The sequence below is a fragment of the Pelophylax lessonae genome, assembly GCF_965119305.1.
Source record: "Pelophylax lessonae genome assembly, chromosome: 4".
NCBI lineage: Eukaryota > Metazoa > Chordata > Amphibia > Anura > Ranidae > Pelophylax > Pelophylax lessonae.
Window position 1 is genome coordinate 165049879 of NC_138771.1, and position 22562 is coordinate 165072440.

Sequence of the window (22562 nt, forward strand, 5' to 3'; positions counted from 1 at the left end):
GAATACACTGTGCCTCTAGGTGAATATCTTGTTATTTCCCCCAGTGGTCATATGTTAAAACACATGCCTTATTCCAATAAAATCTATATGGGCTAAATAGTTATTTAATAAAATATGATATTTTCCATGTTAAATAATAAAAACATAATTAAATCATGGACTACCAAGTTAAAAATTAGAAATAAATTAATTTATGTCTATCTCTACATTTTTTCCTAATTCATGTATCCATTTGGTTTCCTTCTGCGAGATTGCCTTGGTCATATTGGTGCCTCTCCAATGCTTCTCTATATCATTAATCCTGCAGAATGTGAGCAATGTGTGGTCCCTATTGTGACATATCCCTAATTGATTAAAAAGATCACAAACATTACGAAATCCTTTTTTTAATTGTAGCAATGTTTCCAGGACTGTGGCCTGAGGTGGGTCTACCATCATTACCGGTTACCTCTCCAGCCCACGTGAGCTGTGGCCCTGGGTGTGAGAACTGACACATTGACAACTCCGGCATCTTTGTTTCGTTGTTTTATTGTAGTTTTAGGGGATGGGAGAAGGGAATGAGTGGGATACTCCTTTGGCTCGACCATGTACAATTCCGGGACTTTATAGCAAAAATGCCCGTTAGCGCTGTGTTGACGCCAGCCGACGCTAGCCAACGCTTACTGACGCTTTGAACACACTGTATCTCTGAAAGCTGTGCTGGAACTCCGACTTAAGTCCAGAAGATCCATGACTGTGGAACATTGAACATCTGACTCTGCTTGCACTGCAAAGTCACTGACTACTCTCTCCAGCCTTGCCCTGGCTTGAGGTAGCTTGCTGTGTATTCCTGTATGGCTGCAACTCTCAACTGATGCACTCACACTGTGCATTAACTCTTCAGGGCCCAAACTGCAGGCGCCCCCTTTGCCACTTCAGGGTCCTCAACCTAGGTACCCCCTCTATCACTTCAGGGTCCTCTGAATAGGTACCCCGTTTATAGCTAGCTGATTCTTGGATCCTAGAACCTTCTCCGGAGTGGTCCCCACTGACTCTAGGCAGACCCCCAGGGACAATCCTCAGTACTCATGACCTGTGTAGGCTTTCCTGGGACTGGACCCCTCTCGCTCTCCGCTGGTTCTCGGCACACCGGATCCCCCTCAGCTCAACTCAGCACTCTTTGGATTCTCAAGCAGCACCCGAGACATCCGCTTTCTCTGACAGGAGGAGAGACAGTCGGCCTCTCCCTCCTGGGACTCTGCTTCTCGCCAAAGATGCTGTGTCATGCCCTCCCTCAAACTTATACCCGCTCCCAGAATCCTTTGCGGCATAATCTGCCTTCTGGGGTAGTTAAAAGCCTGAATCCTTGATTGGGTCTCCTCCACTGCCCTATGAGAAGCCTCTCACAGAGCCAGTGGGGAGACTCCCCCCTCAGCAGACACACCTGGAAGCCATGACACCCTACCAAAAAGAAATCATGGCCCTGCTGTTAGGCAGACAAGGCCCACTATACATTTACCTAGCACCTACCTGTAGGGTGCTACATAATATTATTAGGATGTTCCTTAAATCTTGTCCTTAATTCTGTAGTGGTACATCCCACATACTGGAGCCTGCATGGACATTCCAATAAATAGGTAACATGGGAACTTCTACATGTTATGAACTTATTTACAAAAAGTGTAGCTGCTGACTTTTAATAAACACACACTCACCAGCCCACGGTCCAGCGATGCAGCCGCCCGAAGCCTCGATCCTCTCCCTGTGGTCTTGGCGGCGCCGGCATCACTGGTGTGGGCACCAGGCTGTGACAGCTTGCGGCTTCACAGCCGGGTACGCACTGCGCGAGTTGCGCTGTGCGTCTTGATTGGTCGGCAATCTTCTAGGACCTCTGACATGTCCCAGAAGATTGCAGGGAGGGAGGAGGAGAGAAGGACTTCCGCTCAGGGCGCCCCGGCAAAACTAGGTACCCGCTCCCCCCCCAAAAAAAAATGACATGCCAAATGTGGCATGTCAGGGGGTTAGGACTACCTAAAGGGGAATTTCCACTTTTGGGTGGAACTCCGCTTTAAATTGAAAATTCATGTTTTTTATACTTGTAAATAGGGGCTAAGTGGAAGGAAAGATCTGCTAGAGGTTCAATAGACACTGTTGTTAATTGTTTTATGTCATCCATTGGTATATATTTCTTTCATTTGGTGTACTTAATTATATGGGGATAAGGACAGTGCTGTTATTTATTTATTTATTACACCTTTATGAACAGCAGCAGTGCGTAAAGATTTACTGTACGTAGTGTGGGTTTTTTGTGTTAAAATGCACACTTGTGTCTTGTTAACAGGGTGAAAAAGGGAAGAGAGGAAAATCTTTGCCCTGTCCCAGGGCAGAGTCAGGATCACCTGGAACAAAAGGAGAAATAGTGAGTAAATAAAAAAAAAAAAGTTGTTTTTATATTACTATACTGTACTGTACTGTACTGTACTGCACTAGACTATATTATACTATATAATTTATATTACTTGCTATACAACTTAGCAATCTATCATTTTACCTTGCTGGCACATACAATGCTCTCTGCTGCTCCTTCTGTTCAGTTCTAGAATTACAATTTACAGAAAGGCACACACCAAAAGGGGTTACGTGTGGTATCTGTGCAGTCAAGCTATAATAATGATGAAGTTTCATAACCTTGCCAAAGTTTTTTTTAGCCCACTAGATATGCATTATGATTCTGAACATACATTTCAGGGTTTATTCATAAAAGTGCCTTTGTTTAATCATAGAGTGATAATGCAAAGGATATATTGCCAAAGCAGTTACAATAATTTTCTCTATCTATTTGCTGTTATACTTATATATACATACATACACACACTAAAATTACACACACTTATGTTATATGTTATACATACACACACTAATGTTATAGTCTGTTTTACTGATTACAGGGACTAGATGGGCTTGAGGGCCTCAAAGGTGAAAAGGGGGATCCTGGACTCTCAGTAAGTGCACATCTTTTTTTTAGGTTTTTACTCTTGTTGTGGTGTTTAAATGATGAAGTTATTTTTAGCACAGCTTTTCTATAACTGTCTATTACTGTGCTATGACAATAAGAAGCTTAAGCAAACACAATATCTACACTACAAATGCAGCCAAGGAAGCAGCCATCTTAGCCTCTGTTTGGTCTGTAGTTGCCATGGTTTCGCACTTGTGATCAGCTATGATACCAGACATTTGATGGCTTGACAGTTTTAGTTAAGAGCACAAGCAAATGTGAAAGTTATCATTCATTGAATACCTTGTAACTGTTTTGAGAAAAAGTGAAAATGATGAGTTTAATTCTTCTTTAACCACTTCGGCACTGAAGCAATTTATTTTCATTTTTTGCATACATAAAAAATGGTCAAAAAATTACCTAAACATTAGACATTATATATTTTCTGAAAGCAGATAACCTTTAGAATAAAAAGATAGTTGATGCAATGTTTTTATATTGCACAATGTTTGCACAACTGTTTACTAAAATAATACTTTTTAGGAAAATGTTATAAAATGAATTTTAGTGCAAATACATGCGATATAATACCATATACAGTATATTTATACACAATAAATTGTGTGCGCCCATGGTATCGCAAAATTATACAGGCTCCTTTCACTTTACAACCAGGAACTAAACAAGCACAAGCTGTTGGCTGTTATTACTTTCACCAGCTTGTACTCGCCCTATTACACTTTGGGTGTATGCTGCAGCAATACTGACATTTCTAAAGGCAAAAATGTAATTTAAACTTGCTCACGGCTGTAATGTCCCGGCAATACAGATAAAAAACATGAAAAAAATGGTGTAGGGTCCTATACCCCCCCCCCCCCCCAGTCCATACCATGCACTTCCGGCAAATGGTATGGATTTTGGGTGAAACCTAACGTCAAAGTTTAGAAAAAAATGGCCTGGGGTCCCCTCTAATATCAGAAGGGGATGGTGCCACCGGGTGACGTAACCGGGTGGCCCTGCCCCTTGCCTTTAAAACAGCTGTCAATTCTTAAGAATGGCATACGGCGGGATGCCTCAGAAGAGGCAAAGCGTTTTTGAAAATTTTTCTATTTTTTTGGGTGGGCGGGCGTAATGATTGACAATGGATTTACATCGAGGGACACTATTTTTTTCTTTTTTCTTTTTAATAAAGGACTTGTCAAAAACTGTCTTTTGTGGTTTTTCCTTTTTTAAATTTTTTGGGTGAATGGGTAGGGGTACGATGTACCCGATACCCATTCACATAGGGGGGAGCAGGATCTGTGGGCCCCCTTATTAAAGGGGGCTTCCAGATTCCGATAATCAGCCCAACCGCAGACCCCCACAACTACAGCCCAGGGTTGTCAGGAAGAGGCCATTGTCCCTATCAACATGGGGACAAGGTGCTTTGTGGGGCAAGCGGCCTGGTATGGTTCTGGAGGAGAGACCGCTTGCTCGTCCCCCCCTATCCTTGCCTGACAGGCTGCATGCTTAGGTAAGGGTCCGGTATGAATTTTGCATGAACCCCATGCAGTTTTTTTTTTAAATTTTGGTGTGGAGTTCCCTTTAAAATCTGTACCAGACCCACAGGGCCTGGTATGGATGTTTTTGGGGGGCCCACGCCATTTTTTTTTAAATTTTGGCATGGAGTTCCCTTTAAAATCTATACCAGACCCAAAGGGCCTGGTATAGATTTTGGGGGGGGACACTATGCCGTTTTATTTTTAAATTCTGTCATAGGGTTCCCCTTAACAACCTAAATACAGGGCACTTTCACCCCCTTCCTGCCTAGACCAATTTTCAGCTTTCAGTGCTCAATGGCATCTTTGGGAAATATTGGTCAGCTTGGCATGGCACTGCTCCCTGTCTTTAACATTGGCATCTATAGGAAATCTTGGTAAGCTTGGCATGGCACTGCTCATGAACTATAAGTGACAGGGACACCAAGCTTGGAGAGCACAGAGAGGGGACCCAGGACTACAACATATCTATAAATTTTAAAAGTGGGGTATGCCTGTGCACTACACTGACTGCACTAAACTTACTCAACACACTATCCACTAACTACCTGCCTAATCTCTATTATCACACACTATACACGGCTGCCGTGTCAGCAGCAGCATTATATAGTGTAGGGCGTGGACTTAGCCCCTGAGCCTTGATCGGCTAAAGACACACTGCCTTTGGTCAATCGTGGCTTTGACAGGACATTGTGCTGTGATTGGCCAAAGTATACAGGTCAGGTGCATGCTTTGGCCAATCAGAAGCACTTAAATATACTGCAATCACGCAGTGCATTATGGGGCGCTCATCATGGGCGAACTTCCCGCCGAGTGCCCCGGGTGTTCGACGCAAACATCAAGCCCATTTCTACTCCTGAGTTGGAATACAAGAAGCCATATGAACAGTCCCTGAAGTAAAATTATGATGTTTAGCTGCTGCTGGAGTATGCAAACATCCACAGAAAATTCATTCAAAGAACGTACAAGATTTGCACAAATAGGGTGAAGCGGAAGTAATAGAAGGCCACCACAATGGGTTAACTCAGCTAAGGAGTTGGTGCAAAAGTGTGCAGTTGCTACAGGTAACCATGAACTGATGGGAATGTAATTGCAGCCAGACAGCGAAGAGCTGTACCGGGCATAGGTGACAAGTCCTCCAGTAGTGAGGGGGTCGGTGCTCTGACTCTCTCACTATTGGTCGGTTCCTTAAAAGCAACCATGGTACAGAGACCCCAGGGAACTAGCTGCATGGTATGGAAGAGCTGAAGGAATTAATTAGGTGTAGGCATGCAGTCCGTGCTTAGTACATGGCAGGATCCCATTCGGTCACTGGGAGTGGGATGGCAGAGAAAAACTGGACTGGTGGAGCCTGTTTGGTGGTGTTCCCCTTGAAATGCTACATTCAGAAGGCAAGGTGTGCAGAGATCAAGGACAGACTGTTTCACAGTAGGACTCTGCACGATGCTACACAACTAAACAATATAAAAAGGTGCGCTGAGCTGCAAATATGTGAAATCAAACAAATGCTGCAATCAAACACTCCTTGAATAGTGAGGAGAAAAGAACATTGTAAAATAAAAAAGATGCGCTGTTTTTGACTGAGATATTATACTAAAAGCGATTAGGTGAACAGATGCAATACACAATGTGCAATAAGCAAAATCAAACAATAGTGAATGCTCAAATTGAAAAGTGTCACTAGATAAGTGAAACTCTTGTTGCCCAGAACGGTGTAACAAGTGAATTACATCAAAATAATTTGTGAATGAGTAGCCACGATCTGTTCACAAAAAAATGACAAATAATAAATGGTGTTAAAGTTCATAAATAGTCCAGTGCTCCACAATTCAATGTGTTTAGTGAAAAGATGATGCTCCAACTTTCCCTCATGCAAATACAACAAACTGCTTGTAGTGAGCTGAAATAAACCACAATGAAAAGTGTGTCACCGCGGTGCTCTATACAGTATGTGAAAATTGTCCGCTTACCAAATCAAACGATCCCACCAAGAGATCATATGCGTGTGATTGGAAGCACCTCTGAAGACAAGTGGTCAGCCAGCTCCAGGGAACGTATCCAGGCTTATGGTGCTCCTATGTGCATTAATGTGTATAAAGATGGTTTATTAAATAAAAATTGCCCTTACATCAAGGACAATGAATTAGAGCGATATGGGAAACCTTGCATGGCCGCCTGCAGTGCAGTCCGCGCTAGTTGACATTAATTTGCTAGCTCCAATCCAACATATTTCCTCTCAGAAGGAATCGACTGGGATGAAGGCTAGAGAGCGATGTCTCTCACTAACATTTTTTTGAGAAAGAACAGGAAGTGACACACCCTGCACAGGAGCCCCAGTGAAGGAAAATAAACAACTTCCCTTCATCTGAAATTAGGTTGCTGTTCCTGCTATGTGTCAAATTAACAATACAGATAAAACTGCTATCTGTTTTCAACCATTAAAGGAGCAATATGTTTGTTGAAACTATCACGATTTTTTATACTTACAAATCTGTATATTTAAAATATCACAACCAGTTAAAAAAAAAAAATTAATTGACTTTAAGCAATGATTGTGTCTAGTGCAATGACAATGCAAAATAAAAATGGGGAGAAAAAAATAAATAAATAAAGGAATCAGGGTAAATAAATTAAAAAACAAATATATATATATATAAATGTTTTGTCCTTGATGTAAGTGCAGTTTTTATTTAATAAACCATCTTTATACACATTAATGCACTATGAGGGTCTTTCATTATCTTTTATAACCACATAATGTGATTAACAAAATTAAGGAGCACCATAAGCTTGGACACATTACCAGGAGCTGGCTGACCACTTGTCTTCAGAGGTGCTTCCACTCACACGCATATGATCTCTTGGTGGGATCATTTGATTTGGTAAGCGGCCAAGTTTCAAATATAGAGCACAGTGGTGAGTGGTGACACACTTTCCATTGTGGATTATTTCAGCTGCACTACAAGCAGTTTGTTGTATTTGCATGTGGGAAAGTTGGAGCATTATCTTTTCACTAAACACATTGAATTGTGAAGCAATGGACTATTTATAAACTTTTTGCATCATTTATTATTTGTCATTTTTTGTGAACAACTCGTGGCTACTCATTCACTAAAAAATTATTTTGATGTAATTCACCTGTTACACCATTCTAGGAAACAAGAGTTTCACCTATTTAGTGACTATCTGCCATTTGAGCATTCACTATTGTTTGATTTTGCTTATTGCACATTGTTTATTGCATCTGTTACCTAATCACTTATAGGATAATATTTCAGTCAAAAACAGCGCATCCTATTTATTTTACAATAATGCTACACAGCTGCGCAAGGTGTACAGCTCACTTCTAAGTTGAGGATCCGCCTTAATATGGAAACATTACAAGACTGCAGCCCCATCTGGTGCCAGGCATTAGTGAGCGTATACACAAGAAAGGTATCTAAACATGCATGGTGAGTATTTCCCACCCATAGGTATTTTTGTAATAAAAAGTTATTCTGATCCTCCTTTACTTCCACTGCTTTACAAAACAAAGTATGATTTTGTGAGAGTTTAGCTTTACTTAAAGCTTTGAGAGCATGTCTCTAAACATTCTGTTAATCTGTCATGGTATAGTATTAAGCCACCTTCAACTGGACTAGTTTAGTTAAGAATTATGAACAATGCTGGGATCTTAAAAAGAGTAGTTGAATTTACACAGCATACTCAGGTCAGCTCTTGACTAATAAGGACTAGCAACAACAACAGAAAAGAAGAGTTAACCAGAAGCTCACGCAGGCAGCTCACACAGTCTGAGATAAAGTTCATAGTCAAGCATGTCATTACAGTGAATTATATTGCCACTTTGGAATATTCCATTCATACTAACCACATATCAGAAAAAGGCTTAATAACTCTAAGTTACGGTCTTGGCTGTGTCAGCCAGCACCAAAACCCATCTTTCTAACTTGACCCCACTAGGAATCTAAGTATAACCAGCCGCCAGTGGACAAGAATATGCAATGTTATACTTGTAGCACACTACAGGTAGGTGCTAGGTACTGTAAAAGTATAGTGGGCCTTGTCTGCCTAACAGCAGGGTTGTGATTATCTAGCTAGGGTGTCATGGCTTCCAGATGTGCCTGCTGAGGGGAGAAGTGTCCCCACAGGCTCCTGTGAGAGGCTTCTCATAGGGCAGTGTGGGAAGCCCAATCAGGGGACACATCCCAGCTTGTAACTACCCCAGAAGGCAGATTATGCTGCAAAGGATTCTGGGAGTGGGTATAAGTATAGAGGGAAGTGCGTGGCATGGTGTCTTTGGCGGGAGCAGAGTCCCAGGAGGGAAAAAGCGGCTGTCTCTCCTCCTGTCTGAGGAAGGTGAATGTCTCAGGGTGTCGCCTGAGTGTCCAGAGAGAGAGCTGAGTTAAGCTGTGGGGATCCGGTGTGCCGAGAGCCTGCGGAGAGTGAGAGGGGTTCAGTCCCAGGAAAGCCTACACAGGTTGTGAGTACTGCGGATTGCCCCTGGGGGTCTGCCTGAAGCTAGAGGGTACCACTCTGGAAGAGGTTCTGGGATCCAGTGTCTGCTAGCTGTAAAGGGGGTACATAGTCAGTGGACACTGAAGAGTTTGAAGTTAAAGGGGGCACCTGTAGTTGGGCCCTTAAGTGTACAGAGTGTGTCAGTTAAAGTTACAGCCATACAGGATTCTACATCATACTACCTCAAGCCAGTCAGGAGGGGGTAAAGTATTCAGTGACTTTTACAGTACAACAGTGCCTAAGGTTTTACAGTTCTTAGTCCTGGATTTTCTGGACTACCAGTCGAGGATTCAGCACTTTTATAGTTCTACAGAGTGTTCTCAGAGTTAGTGAGCGTTGGCTGGAAGCGCCAACGTGCATTTTTCAGAAACAAGGTCCCAAGTGTAAATAGTTGGAGGCCAGAGGAGTATCCCACTCATTCCCTTCTCCCATCGCCTTTAATTCAATAAAAAACTACAAACAAAGGTACCTGAGTTGTGGCTGCTTCAGTTCTCACACCCAGGGTCGCAGCCCAAATGGGTTGGAGAGGTTACCGGTACTGATGGCAGACCCACATCAGGCCATAGGCCTGGAAAACTTGCTACATACTGAATACATCCAATTATCACTCTGAGCACTCTGTTCAGTGATGCCTACATGTATGAGTTATTAAAGAGGGACACCAGCAGCTAATACAAGAAAAAATATATAGAATGCCTGCAGCAGCTGGAAGAGTTGAAAGCTATAGTTTGGAATTTATACCATTGGCACGATCGTAGAGGAGCTACAACATATATTTCTGCTGGTTAATACCCTACCTCTGTATGTACCCTCTTTTTTAATTTAATACATTTAGATTACGTAAAACAAGAATTCCTCTTTCAATTTGGCACGTTAACATATCCTGCAGGCCATGTCATATATTTCTACATTGTTGAAATAGTAAAGTCTATATTACTAAATTATGTGAACGAATGTGCAGTAACCCATACCATTTAGAAAATTCTGTTAGCTGATCTGACTATATTAAACAGCTACGGTCGTTGTTGGTTATAGACTTTGAACATCATCATAATTGAGACCAGTATTATAAAACAATAATACCATTGTTAGTACTTTGCTTCTGCATTAATCAAAATAGGCATTGCAGCTTTTCATTTTAATATCCTTTTAGGCTAAGTAATATAAAAAAACAACCTCTGGCCTATATTGACAGTTAGAGATCCAGGCTACAGAGAAACATCTCTTTACCAACCTGCTAACAAGACAAAGCATGCTGTTTCTATGGTAGAAGCAAATTCTCAGCATACTTTTTTTTAGCTAATACCTGCCCTTGCTGATTTTCAGGAGGAAGATGTGAAAGACTTGGTCAGAAAAGAATTGAGTGACAAGTGTGGTAAGTTGCAGTAATTAGATCAAGCTCCATCTGTTACTTGCTGGATTCCTTTATACTCTACTATATTGAAGCAATTTAAATTCCAGCACAAACTATATATTAATGAAAAAAATAGCACTTCATTAGATGGTTCCTAATAGAAGCTGCAAAGTAAATGACCAGCACCAGCTTATAGTCACAGACTCTAGTTTTTTTAGTAATATGCAGCGTACAGTATTTTTACACTCAGTGCACACTAAGTATTGCTCCAAAACCTTCAGCACATGGGTATTTGTGACTAATGTAAGCCTATGTGTTTTCTTCATTCAACATTGCTACCGACATAATGCCAACTCATAATAAGCCACATTTATTAGAATAATGTACTTGTAAATTCAAGCAGCAATAAAAAGTTACCATATATTGCTTAAAGTGGAAGAAAATGCTTGTGATAAATCAATTCCCCACAATCATTTAAAGAATGTAAGTCCATTGTTATGTGTAAAATTTTTAAAATCTATGTGGTTGTATCCATTATAATGCATTGCAGTCACATGACTTCAATGCCTCTTCATTCATATATCTAGGGCAGCTGGCGGGTGTGTCTTCTTCCTCCTCCCTCTACTTAGGCTCTTCTGCCTATCAGAGTACTCTCTTGGATGAGGACACTCCTGCGTCCTCATTGATGGGAAAAAATATGTCATCATAGATGGGGTGTGACAAGGGCTGGCTGGGTGGGACAAGGGTGGAGCTGTGCTGTGCCACTTGCACTGACATCGACAACGGTACCAGCAAACGTCTGTGAGCAGCCACATTTTCAGTGAGCAGAGTAGAATTGCTGAATGTCTAGATTAGACTGTTGTTTCTAATCTGCCATTTGGCAATTCCAGAATTGCATAATATGAAAGTTTCATATATTATACATAGAGATAAAGGGTAGTTTTGTTTTAATTTTTAAATGGAATTCCACTTTAGGAGCTAGCCAGTATCAATATCTGTTTTACAAGCACAAAATCAAAAAATACATAAAATAAATATGTGCAGCGCTCTCTTCTCCTAGTTTCCAAACATTAAATATATCACTGTAAATTCATTACAGTTTACAAACAAATTATTTTGCAGTAAAAAATGATATACAATACATTTGTGTAACACTCCTTTCACTTACTATTTAAAAAAATAATAAATATATAAATCTAAATTGCAACATAATTCATACAGTAAACATACATGTACATCATACATCAAACACAAACTATGATTAATTAAGGTTCGTTCCAAAACCTTCATTAGTGCTACTGTGCAATGCATGAAAATGTAAGTTCCACTTGAAGACTGCGCAACAAAAGTACCGTAATGTATATTCATAAAATAAATATGTGCAGTGTAAAGAATTATATAAAATAAATTTGTGTAACGCTCCTTTTACCTAGTCCCCAAATAATAAATAATGAATATATCTGTATAAATTATTTATGCGGTATACATGGCCACAGCAGTCCCGGCTGGATGTACAAACTTGGAGGAAAGGTATTGGGGGTAATTCAGTAGGGCTGTTGCGCCACTTTTCTGCCATTGGTCCTTTTTGTTAATGTATTGTGCCAAATTCATGAAGCATTTGCGACACTTTTGGCTGAAGCATTGCGACAGTCTCCTAAACACAATTAAGCCATGCTCCTCTGCCTACTAGCAAATTAGGAGACACTGCATGAGAGAAACTTTTGCAAAATCTACCAGCCCCAGTCTTTATGAATTCCAGGGATTATATTTTATGCTCCATGAGGAATGTGCCAGCAATTGATTGATGCTGTAATATTCCACAGATGTCTTTTGACCTACTATTGTCTAGAGGGCAATTAATAAAGGTGAGCTCACAAGCATTTGTTCATCATGAGTTGTGGTGTCTTAGGAGGAGGTAGAATTTCCATGTGTGAAAAAATAGCAACATTTTAAAGTTCTGGATTGGTGTGTGCTAAGGAAATTGGAAAGCCCCTGAGAGGTGTTAAGAATTGACATGTGAAAGTGTTTTTTTTGTTTTACAATTATATTAAATTTCATCAATTGCACAGTAGCACTAATGCAGGTTTTGGAATGAACACTAATTAATCATAGTGTGTTTGATGTATATGTTTACTTCATGAATTATGTTGTAATTTATATTGATATATTTATTATTCATTAGTTAGGTACTAAGTGAAAGAAGTGTTACACAAATGTATTTTATATAATTTTTACTGTAAAATATTTAATTTGTATATTGTAGTGAATTTACAGAGTTATATTTAACATTTGGATATTAGGAGAAAATAAGTTCTGCACATATTTCTTTTTTGAATATACATCGTAGTGCTTATATTGTACAGTCTTAAAGTGGAACTTCAGCCTTAGATAGCATGAAACATATTGTACATCAATTTTTATTACTGACTGTTTGTTCATTGTTGAAGTTTATGTGTCATGTCAATATTACAACTATCACCAGAACACATAGTTTGGGAAAATTCATATTTTTATAGTTGTTATTGAAAAAAAAAAAAGGGGAAATCTGTTAAAGCATAAATTATGCTTATTAATTATAAAAGGGTATAATAGGCCACTATGATGCCCTTGCCACAAATTTAAATGTGTTGTTTACCGTGACCTGTTTATATCTTTGTGGAATAACATTGTTGTATAGTACTTTATACATTACCCTAAGTAAATGTATGAAAACGACATGCACCACTCTGAATAGGGGGCCATTGCATTCAGTAATGCAAAGTGCTTGTCGATGGAATATAAGTGTACATACCTTCTAAATTCATTCATATTCAGCATGCCTTTCTTAGTGTAGTAAAGTGGTAGTAAAGATTAACATTAACTATTCTTTAAAATGTTCCCTCCCCCTTCTTCTACCTATTCTGCATACCTTGTATAAAAAGGTTTTGTATAATTACTGTTTTTTAAACTTGTCTGGCCATGTGATCCTGCAGCTTTGGCTCCCCTACATAAGGGAGCCCTTGACAACAGTTGTGAATTCCAGGAGCCGTGACATCACCCATGGGCTCCCATGGCCTACCTGTTGTCTGTGCTCTCTCCTCTCCCCTTTTTTTTTGGTAATTTCTGGTTCCAAACGTAATGCCTAGTAAATGTCTATCTGTTTGAAGCCACCCAGAGGCAGAATACACAAACATTTTTAAATATTGTTTACTGAATCATTGGTCAACTTATTTTACTAGGTTATTAAACCTCTGGGAACAGTATCCTCAGGCAGTAAAGTGCACTAATATAGAGTATATTTTCTTTTAGGCTTATCACTGACATAACCATTGCTGATAGCTCTAGATTAATGAGCTAATGCACCAGTGGTAAGCATCTCCATGGGTGCATTAAGGTTCCTTCCATAAAGCATTCTAATTTTGTAGTCCGACATGTATTTTTCTATACTATACAGTATTACCATTAAATATACACAGATATATGAAAAGTAAATATGAAAATTTCTTTCTCTCATCACAATAAATCTTTTTCTAGACTACTAACCCACATAGCTAAGGCAAAATAACTTTGATACAATATGTTTTTACGAATCCAATATGCTCACAGTATAGATTATTATGGTCAATGTCAGGATAATAAGCACAGAAGTATGATTTATTGCTGGGGCTCACAGTACTGTAGTTTATACCTTTGCACGTACAATTAAGAATTAGCCTTATAAATATTTAAAAATGGAGATAATCAAAAAGTTTAATGGTCAACTGTGCTATCTGTAGGCTAGCTGTTTTGTACTGTAAAATGTCAGTTATCTGGCTTTCGTGCTGATCTAATGTCTTCAATTCTTTTTGGCTTCATACAATCTTAGTCACTGTTCTGGAACAAGCATGCAGATCAAAAGTACTGACTACACACTGGCTTACTTTGCAATATGCTTTTTCCAGGACAGTCCCTTGGAATGTATTAAAAGCAGAGGATTGATATTATTACCAGACATGTAACATTCTGACCAAGCCAGCATCATAAGCTCCTAAAATTTTCTTAACACGCTGAACTCCGGTTTAAAGAAGAACTAAAGACTTTTTTTTTTTTCATTATGGATAGAGTAAAGGAGGATTATATCATACTCTGTTGTGTGTTTTTGTGCCATCTGTGTCCTATTGGGAAGATTTTCCTTCACTTCTGGCTCCATAGCCAAAACAGCAAACAAGAGAAAATGTGTCACCAGGGTCACCAGAACTAGCATTCCTATTGGAATCTTTCTCCTCTATATTTATCCTGGTGGAAACCTTAAATTTGGAATTTTCTTTCACTTTCAAGGATAACGGTCAACAAGACAAAGTGGGTGGGCGAGTCTCACTAACAGGACACATACAGCAATTAAAGCCTGACAGGTGTTCTAATCCCTCTGCTCTCTATCTAAAACTAACAAACAACAAACTAACAAAGTTTTGCCTTTAGGTACTTTAGGGTGCAAAATGACCCTTGAAGTGCCCCATTGCACCCCCCAACTCTCACAGTACAAAGATGAAATGCTCATTTGTAGTAATGAGCTAACTGCAAAGTTTGTTTCATAGAACATTCGATGAATCTGCCGGTTAGTATCCAAACAACTAAATGTTGATTTTTTTCTGGCCTTTTTAAAAACAAACTTGTGTCAAAAAATAATGTATATAGCTGGTCACTGCCATGGTGGAAATGTACTATGGCAAAAACATTTTTTTAAATGGCGTTCAACAGGGAGAGTGTCTTCTAATACACTTAAAAAGGCAACATTAAAACTACACAAAGCCTTTAAATGACACAAAATTAAGCAGGGCAATAACTTCACTTAATGATGCAGAAATCTTACAGAATGACCTAAACAAAATAACAGAGTGGGCAACTACATGGCAAATGAGGTTTAATGTGGAGAAGTGTAAGGTATTGCACTTGGGGACTAAAAATCATAAACGCAAAACACACTTTAGGGGGGGGGAACCTCTGGGGGAATCAAAAATGGAGAAAGATCTGGGAGTCTTAGTAGAAGATAGACTAAACAATAGCATGCAATGTCAAACTGCAGCTGCCAAAGCCGGCAGAATATTAGCATGCATAAGGAAGGGGATATATTCCAGAGATAAAACTATAATCCTACCACTTTATAAAACTCTGGTCCGGCCATACCTGGAGTATTCTGTCCAGTTCTAGTCGCCAGTCCTCAGAAAGGATGTGTTGGAGCTGGAGAGAGTGCAGAAAAGAGCAACTAAACTAATTAGGGGATTGGAAGACCTTAATTATGAGGAGCACTTACAAGCGCTTGATTTATTCTCCCTGGAGAAGAGATGCCAGAGAGGGGACATGATAGCGATTTACAAATACCTCAACGGTGATCTCAGCATAGAAAATAAACTATACAGCCACAAGGAATGTAAGAGGACACGAGGCCATATAATGCGATTGGAGGAGAAGCGATTTAACCTAAGGCTATGCAGGCTATACAGAAGCCAATATCGGCTTGTTAAGATTGTTGAGCAGCAGATTGGCATGTAGGTTGGTTGGTACAGGGTTTGCGTACCCCTTATTACCCATTCAGCAGGAAAAGTGAAAACATAAATTAAAACACCCACACTGTAATAAACATAATTTATTAGGGAAAAAAGTAAACCGTGTCCCCTGATGTAGATCAGCATCAATCACATTGTCCAGCAATGTAGATCCACATTAATAAAGATGACCTACCCATACAGCATCCCGCTGCACCAATGATGTTAACCTTCTGTTGCTCCAGCCACAAATGACAAATCCCCAGTCAGCTGCTGTATCTCAGCAAACCATCCACAGATCCTGGGTAACATTTGGTAAATAATATTACCCAGGATTCCCTAGTCTGTTCACAAGCACCAGTTGTGTACCAGCACAAAATGACAGACTTCCTGTTGATGTTTGTTTACACACATCAGCCAGGGGTTCAGGAAGGCAAACTAGCCAAACTAATAGGCCACTATGATGCCCTTGCCACAAATTTAAATGTGTTGTTTACCATGACCTGTTTATATCTTTGTGGAATAACATTGTTGTATAGTACTTTATACATTACCCTAAGTAAATGTATGAAAACTACATGCACCACTCTGTATTAGGGCCATTGCATTCAGTCCTGCAAAGTGCTTGTCGGTGGAATTTAGGTTAACATACCTTCTAAATTCACTCAAATTCAGCATGCCTTTCTTAGTGTAGTAAAGTGGTAGTAAAGATTAACATTAACTATTCTTTAAAATGTTCCCTCCCCCTTCTTCTACCTATTCTGCATACCTTGTATAAAAAGGTTTTGTATAATTACTGTTTTTTAAACTTGTCTGGCCATGTGATCCTGCCGCTTTGGCTCCCCTACATAAGGGAGCCCTTGACAACAGCTGTGAATTCCAGGAGCCGTGACATCACCCATGGGCTCCCATGGCCTACCTGTTGTCTGTGCTCTCTCCTCTCCCCTGCCGCAGCCGCTTATTAACACAGAGGAGCTGGAGCTACAGAATCATGTAACCAGAGTGACTTAAAATAGGTAAGTACAACGGTATGCAGGATAAGTAGCAGGGGGGAGGAAACATTTTTAGGAATAGTTAGAGTAGGCTTTTCTTCTGCTTTATTCTGTGCAAAAAAACAATAAAAGAACTGGAAACTGCTATGGGGATGTTTAAACTGCTCACACCACTCTGTTCCAATAGAGATGTACACAGGCTGTCAGAAGATAAATAAAATATTACTGAGCAAATCAGTTTTTACTACCTGCCTGTATCTGTAATTTGGTGCACTCATATTATGTTACATATTCTTTCTCTTGAAAAGTTTTTTTTTTTTTTGGTAATTTCTGGTTCCAAACGTAATGCCTATTAAATGTCTATCTGTTTGAAGCCACCCAGAGGCAGAATACACAAACATTTTTAAATATTGTTTACTGAATCATTGGTCAACTTATTTTACTAGGTTATTAAACCTCTGGGAACAGTATCCTCAGGCAGTAAAGTGCACTAATATAGAGTATATTTTCTTTTAGGCTTATCACTGACATAACCATTGCTGATAGCTCTAGATTAATGAGCTAATGCACCAGTGGTAAGCATCTCCATGGGTGCATTAAGGTTCCTTCCATAAAGCATTCTAATTTTGTAGTCCGACATGTATTTTTCTATACTATACAGTATTACCATTAAATATACACAGATATATGAAAAGTAAATATGAAAATTTCTTTCTCTCATCACAATAAATCTTTTTCTAGACTACTAACCCACATAGCTAAGGCAAAATAACTTTGATACAATATGTTTTTACGAATCCAATATGCTCACAGTATAGATTATTATGGTCAATGTCAGGATAATAAGCACAGAAGTATGATTTATTGCTGGGGCTCACAGTACTGTAGTTTATACCTTTGCACGTACAATTAAGAATTAGCCTTATAAATATTTAAAAATGGAGATAATCAAAAAGTTTAATGGTCAACTGTGCTATCTGTAGGCTAGCTGTTTTGTACTGTAAAATGTCAGTTATCTGGCTTTCGTGCTGATCTAATGTCTTCAATTCTTTTTGGCTTCATACAATCTTAGTCACTGTTCTGGAACAAGCATGCAGATCAAAAGTACTGACTACACACTGGCTTACTTTGCAATATGCTTTTTCCAGGACAGTCCCTTGGAATGTATTAAAAGCAGAGGATTGATATTATTACCAGACATGTAACATTCTGACCAAGCCAGCATCATAAGCTCCTAAAATTTTCTTAACACGCTGAACTCCGGTTTAAAGAAGAACTAAAGACTTTTTTTTTTTTTCATTATGGATAGAGTAAAGGAGGATTATATCATACTCTGTTGTGTGTTTTTGTGCCATCTGTGTCCTATTGGGAAGATTTTCCTTCACTTCTGGCTCCATAGCCAAAACAGCAAACAAGAGAAAATGTGTCACCAGGGTCACCAGAACTAGCATTCCTATTGGAATCTTTCTCCTCTATATTTATCCTGGTGGAAACCTTAAATTTGGAATTTTCTTTCACTTTCAAGGATAACGGTCAACAAGACAAAGTGGGTGGGCGAGTCTCACTAACAGGGACACATACAGCAATTAAAGCCTGACAGGTGTTCTAATCCCTCTGCTCTCTATCTTAAACTAACAAACAACAAACTAACAAAGTTTTGCCTTTAGGTACTTTAGGGTGCAAAATGACCCTTGAAGTGCCCCATTGCACCCCCCAACTCTCACAGTACAAAGATGAAATGCTCATTTGTAGTAATGAGCTAACTGCAAAGTTTGTTTCATAGAACATTCGATGAATCTGCCGGTTAGTATCCAAACAACTAAATGTTGATTTTTTTCTGGCCTTTTTAAAAACAAACTTGTGTCAAAAAATAATGTATATAGCTGGTCACTGCCATGGTGGAAATGTACTATGGCAAATACATTTTTTTAAATGGCGTTCAACAGGGAGAGTGTCTTCTAATACACTTAAAAAGGCAACATTAAAACTACACAAAGCCTTTAAATGACACAAAATTAAGCAGGGCAATAACTTCACTTAATGATGCAGAAATCTTACAGAATGACCTAAACAAAATAACAGAGTGGGCAACTACATGGCAAATGAGGTTTAATGTGGAGAAGTGTAAGGTATTGCACTTGGGGACTAAAAATCATAGACGCAAAATACACTTTAGGGGGGGGGGGGAACCTCTGGGGGAATCAAAAATGGAGAAAGATCTGGGAGTCTTAGTAGAAGATAGACTAAACAATAGCATGCAATGTCAAACTGCAGCTGCCAAAGCCGGCAGAATATTAGCATGCATAAGGAAGGGGATATATTCCAGAGATAAAACTATAATCCTACCACTTTATAAAACTCTGGTCCGGCCATACCTGGAGTATTCTGTCCAGTTCTAGTTGCCAGTCCTCAGAAAGGATGTGTTGGAGCTGGAGAGAGTGCAGAAAAGAGCAACTAAACTAATTAGGGGATTGGAAGACCTTAATTATGAGGAGCACTTACAAGCGCTTGATTTATTCTCCCTGGAGAAGAGATGCCAGAGAGGGGACATGATAGCGATTTACAAATACCTCAACGGTGATCTCAGCATAGAAAATAAACTATACAGCCACAAGGAATGTAAGAGGACACGAGGCCATATAATGCGATTGGAGGAGAAGCTATTTAACCTAAGGCTACGCAGGGGTTTTTTTTTTTACAGTAAGGGCAATAAGATTGTTGAACTCTCTACCACAAATGGTAGTAACTGTTGGGAGTATGGCTACTTTTAAAAGACTCTTGGACGTACATCTCAAAGATAAAAACATTCAGGGGTATGGGAAATAAATATGTTCACATACACCGACACAGGTTGAACTGGATGGACTATTGTCTTTATTCAACCTCAACTACTATGCAACTATGTAACTATGTAACCAGATCGGGGCATGCCTTTAACCTGCACATGGTTTTATATGTAGTAGATGTATTTCTTTAAAAATTAGACTGTTTACAAACAGTAGCCAGCAATCTGTCATTTAGTGGCATTTGGGTGCTAAATGATAGATAGACAGCTAACTTCAATTTTTAAACAAACCAGATCCTGGGGGATGACTTTTACAAAATATGTTCATGATCATATCTAAACAACGTTGTCACCCAGCATTCCCTACCTGTGTATTTACATACAGAAGCCAATATCGGCTTGTTAAGATTGTTGAGCAGCAGATTGGCATGTAGGTTGGTTGGTACAGGGTTTGCGTACCCCTTATTACCCATTCAGCAGAAAAAGTGAAAACATTAATTAAAACACCCACACTGTAATAAACATAATTTATTAGGGAAAAAAAGTAAACCGTGTCCCCTGATGTAGATCAGCATCAATCACATTGTCCAGCAATGTAGATCCACATTAATAAAGATGACCTACCCATACAGCATCCGCTGCACCAATGATGTTAACCTTCTGTTGCTCCAGCCACAAATGACAAATCCCCAGTCAGCTGCTGTATCTCAGCAAACCATCCACAGATCCTGGGTAACATTTGGTAAATAATATTACCCAGAATTCCCTAGTCTGTTCACAAGCACCAGTTGTGTACCAGCACAAAATGACAGACTTCCTGTTGATGTTTGTTTACACACATCAGCCAGTGGTTCGGGAAGGCAAACTAGCCAAAATGGCCAGTTGTTCACCTTTTTGCTGAACTGCAAATAGCCTGGGTTCAGGCCCAGCTCATAATCAACCTGAAGCACATTGTTTGTCTAGGGCTAGAGGAAATAGCAGCTTTACTTACCTTATTTCTCACTCCCCTGGCAGCCCGTTTTCTGATGCTACTAGATTTGAGCAGGCCCTCAGTGTCCACACATACAGTTCAGGACTGCTGGTCCTGCATTGTACGTGATGACTTCAGAATGCCTCTGACTGGTGGAATGGTGTAGGGAAGAGGCTTAGGTGGAGTGGTCATACAGCACCAGAGAAGAAGCCTGCAGGAGTGAGGAATAGGATAGGTGTAGCTACTTATTCATCTACCTGTAGACAAAGCATTTAGTCCTTGCAATGCATAGAAGCACCACTGCAGGGATTATTCTTTTTACATAACCCCCAGTTTAGCTTTAAAGATCACGCTATGTACCCTCTGTATAGGGTATTATAAAATGTTGTGTGTCTACCTAATCGCCAGAAAGAGCTTGTTACAGACTACTAACAAAATACTCTAAGCTATGCAGTAAAATCGTAGTGTTGGTACGAATGAGATGTCTTGGCAACAAGGCACAACCATTGTAAAGTGCTAATAATCAGGAAGCAGAGTCTGCAGATATTATGAGCACATATTACACATACTTTTTTCTATAAGACTAGCTAAAGCAAGATCATTTTGACATATTTACTGCAAAAAAACATAATTAACCCTTTTATTTGAAAAGTGATAATATGAAGAATGATTTTTGTCACTGTCACACTATTAACTCAACCCTTCTCTATTTTTTCACAGCATGCACAGGTGAGTTGAAATCAAAGACAGTGAAGGTAAAATAAAATGACACCCAAAAATGTTAACTGGTGACTTTCAGGCCCCATTCACATTACAGCAATGTCTCCTGCATCTGCTGTTACGTTGCAGTGCACAATAATGGAAATCACATTATTCTGTATTCCGCCTGTTTACATCAATGCAACTTTGTGCAGTGCAATTTATGAAAAGGTTGATGTGTTTTTGGCCACACGGACTTCAATGGAGTTTTGTGTTTAACAACCAATCTCCTGTTCCTACAAAAAAAGTACATGAAACCTGAAAATGCATTCAAAAAAAAAAAAGACCCACTACAAAAACACACTAAAAAGCATAATTATGCAGCAGCACTAGTGTAAACGTAGGCCTAATATCTTGATTACACTGTTGTCTTATTGTGTTAACCATACAAGAAAATGTACACACTGGTCACTGAAACTACTACTGTGGCAGTGTTAGCTAACCCCATATTAGGGGGGAAAAAAAACATCAAACTTATATTTATGTAGAACAATGAAGCTGCTAAAAAAATGGTTATCAAATGATTGATAAATTGTTAATCTGTTGGGAAGCTGCAGCAGATGTGATTCTTACCAGTCAGATGGTGCTGGAAATATAACTGAACCCTCTGTGTATTATTGGAAAACAACAGGGACACAGAGACAAGAAATTACAATAGTACCATGTATTTCCACTAAGAAGAACATTGTGTTATACAATACCACTACCACCTAGTGGCAGAACTACTAATCACAGAATAAAATATGAGAATGGTCGTTGCAGCTATGTTGGTAGCAGAATGCTAACATAAATCAAAATGTTTATTGTAGAAGAAAAGTGAGAAAATGTCAAAAGCTTTCTGAAAATTTCAAAGATTTCAGCAGCATTTCTATTACATGATGTACCTTTTTTGTAAAAGGTCTAATTTCCTTATGGTATGTTCCCTTATCTCCAAACTTCCTTGGATATATGCAATTTTTACCTCCTTATTGCATATATACATTTTCCAAACAACTACTAACATTAATTTCTGAAAATACATTTGGTTTTATTTTGATATAATAATAAACTGTTATTTTTATTTTACTTTCTCAAGCGGATAAACCCTCTGAACATGACTAAATTATTCCCTGGGGAACCATACTTTTGGCAGGGTATCTGTACTGTTAAAGGGACCATGTAATGTAGGAAAAAT

The 22562-nt window shown here is 39.2% G+C and overlaps 1 protein-coding gene across 1 annotated transcript in view; it reads left to right on the forward strand.

Moving 5' to 3' along the window:
* Window positions 1-22562, forward strand: part of LOC309552573 (uncharacterized protein) — a gene marked incomplete at both ends in the record, with an annotated part of 487483 nt that overhangs the window by 442216 nt on the left and 22705 nt on the right. The window contains 3 exons of the mRNA XM_082253522.1: window positions 2321-2398; window positions 2928-2981; window positions 10354-10402. Of these exons, the coding sequence (XP_082109648.1) occupies window positions 2321-2398; window positions 2928-2981; window positions 10354-10402 (181 nt within the window). The remainder of the gene's footprint in view (window positions 1-2320; window positions 2399-2927; window positions 2982-10353; window positions 10403-22562) is intronic.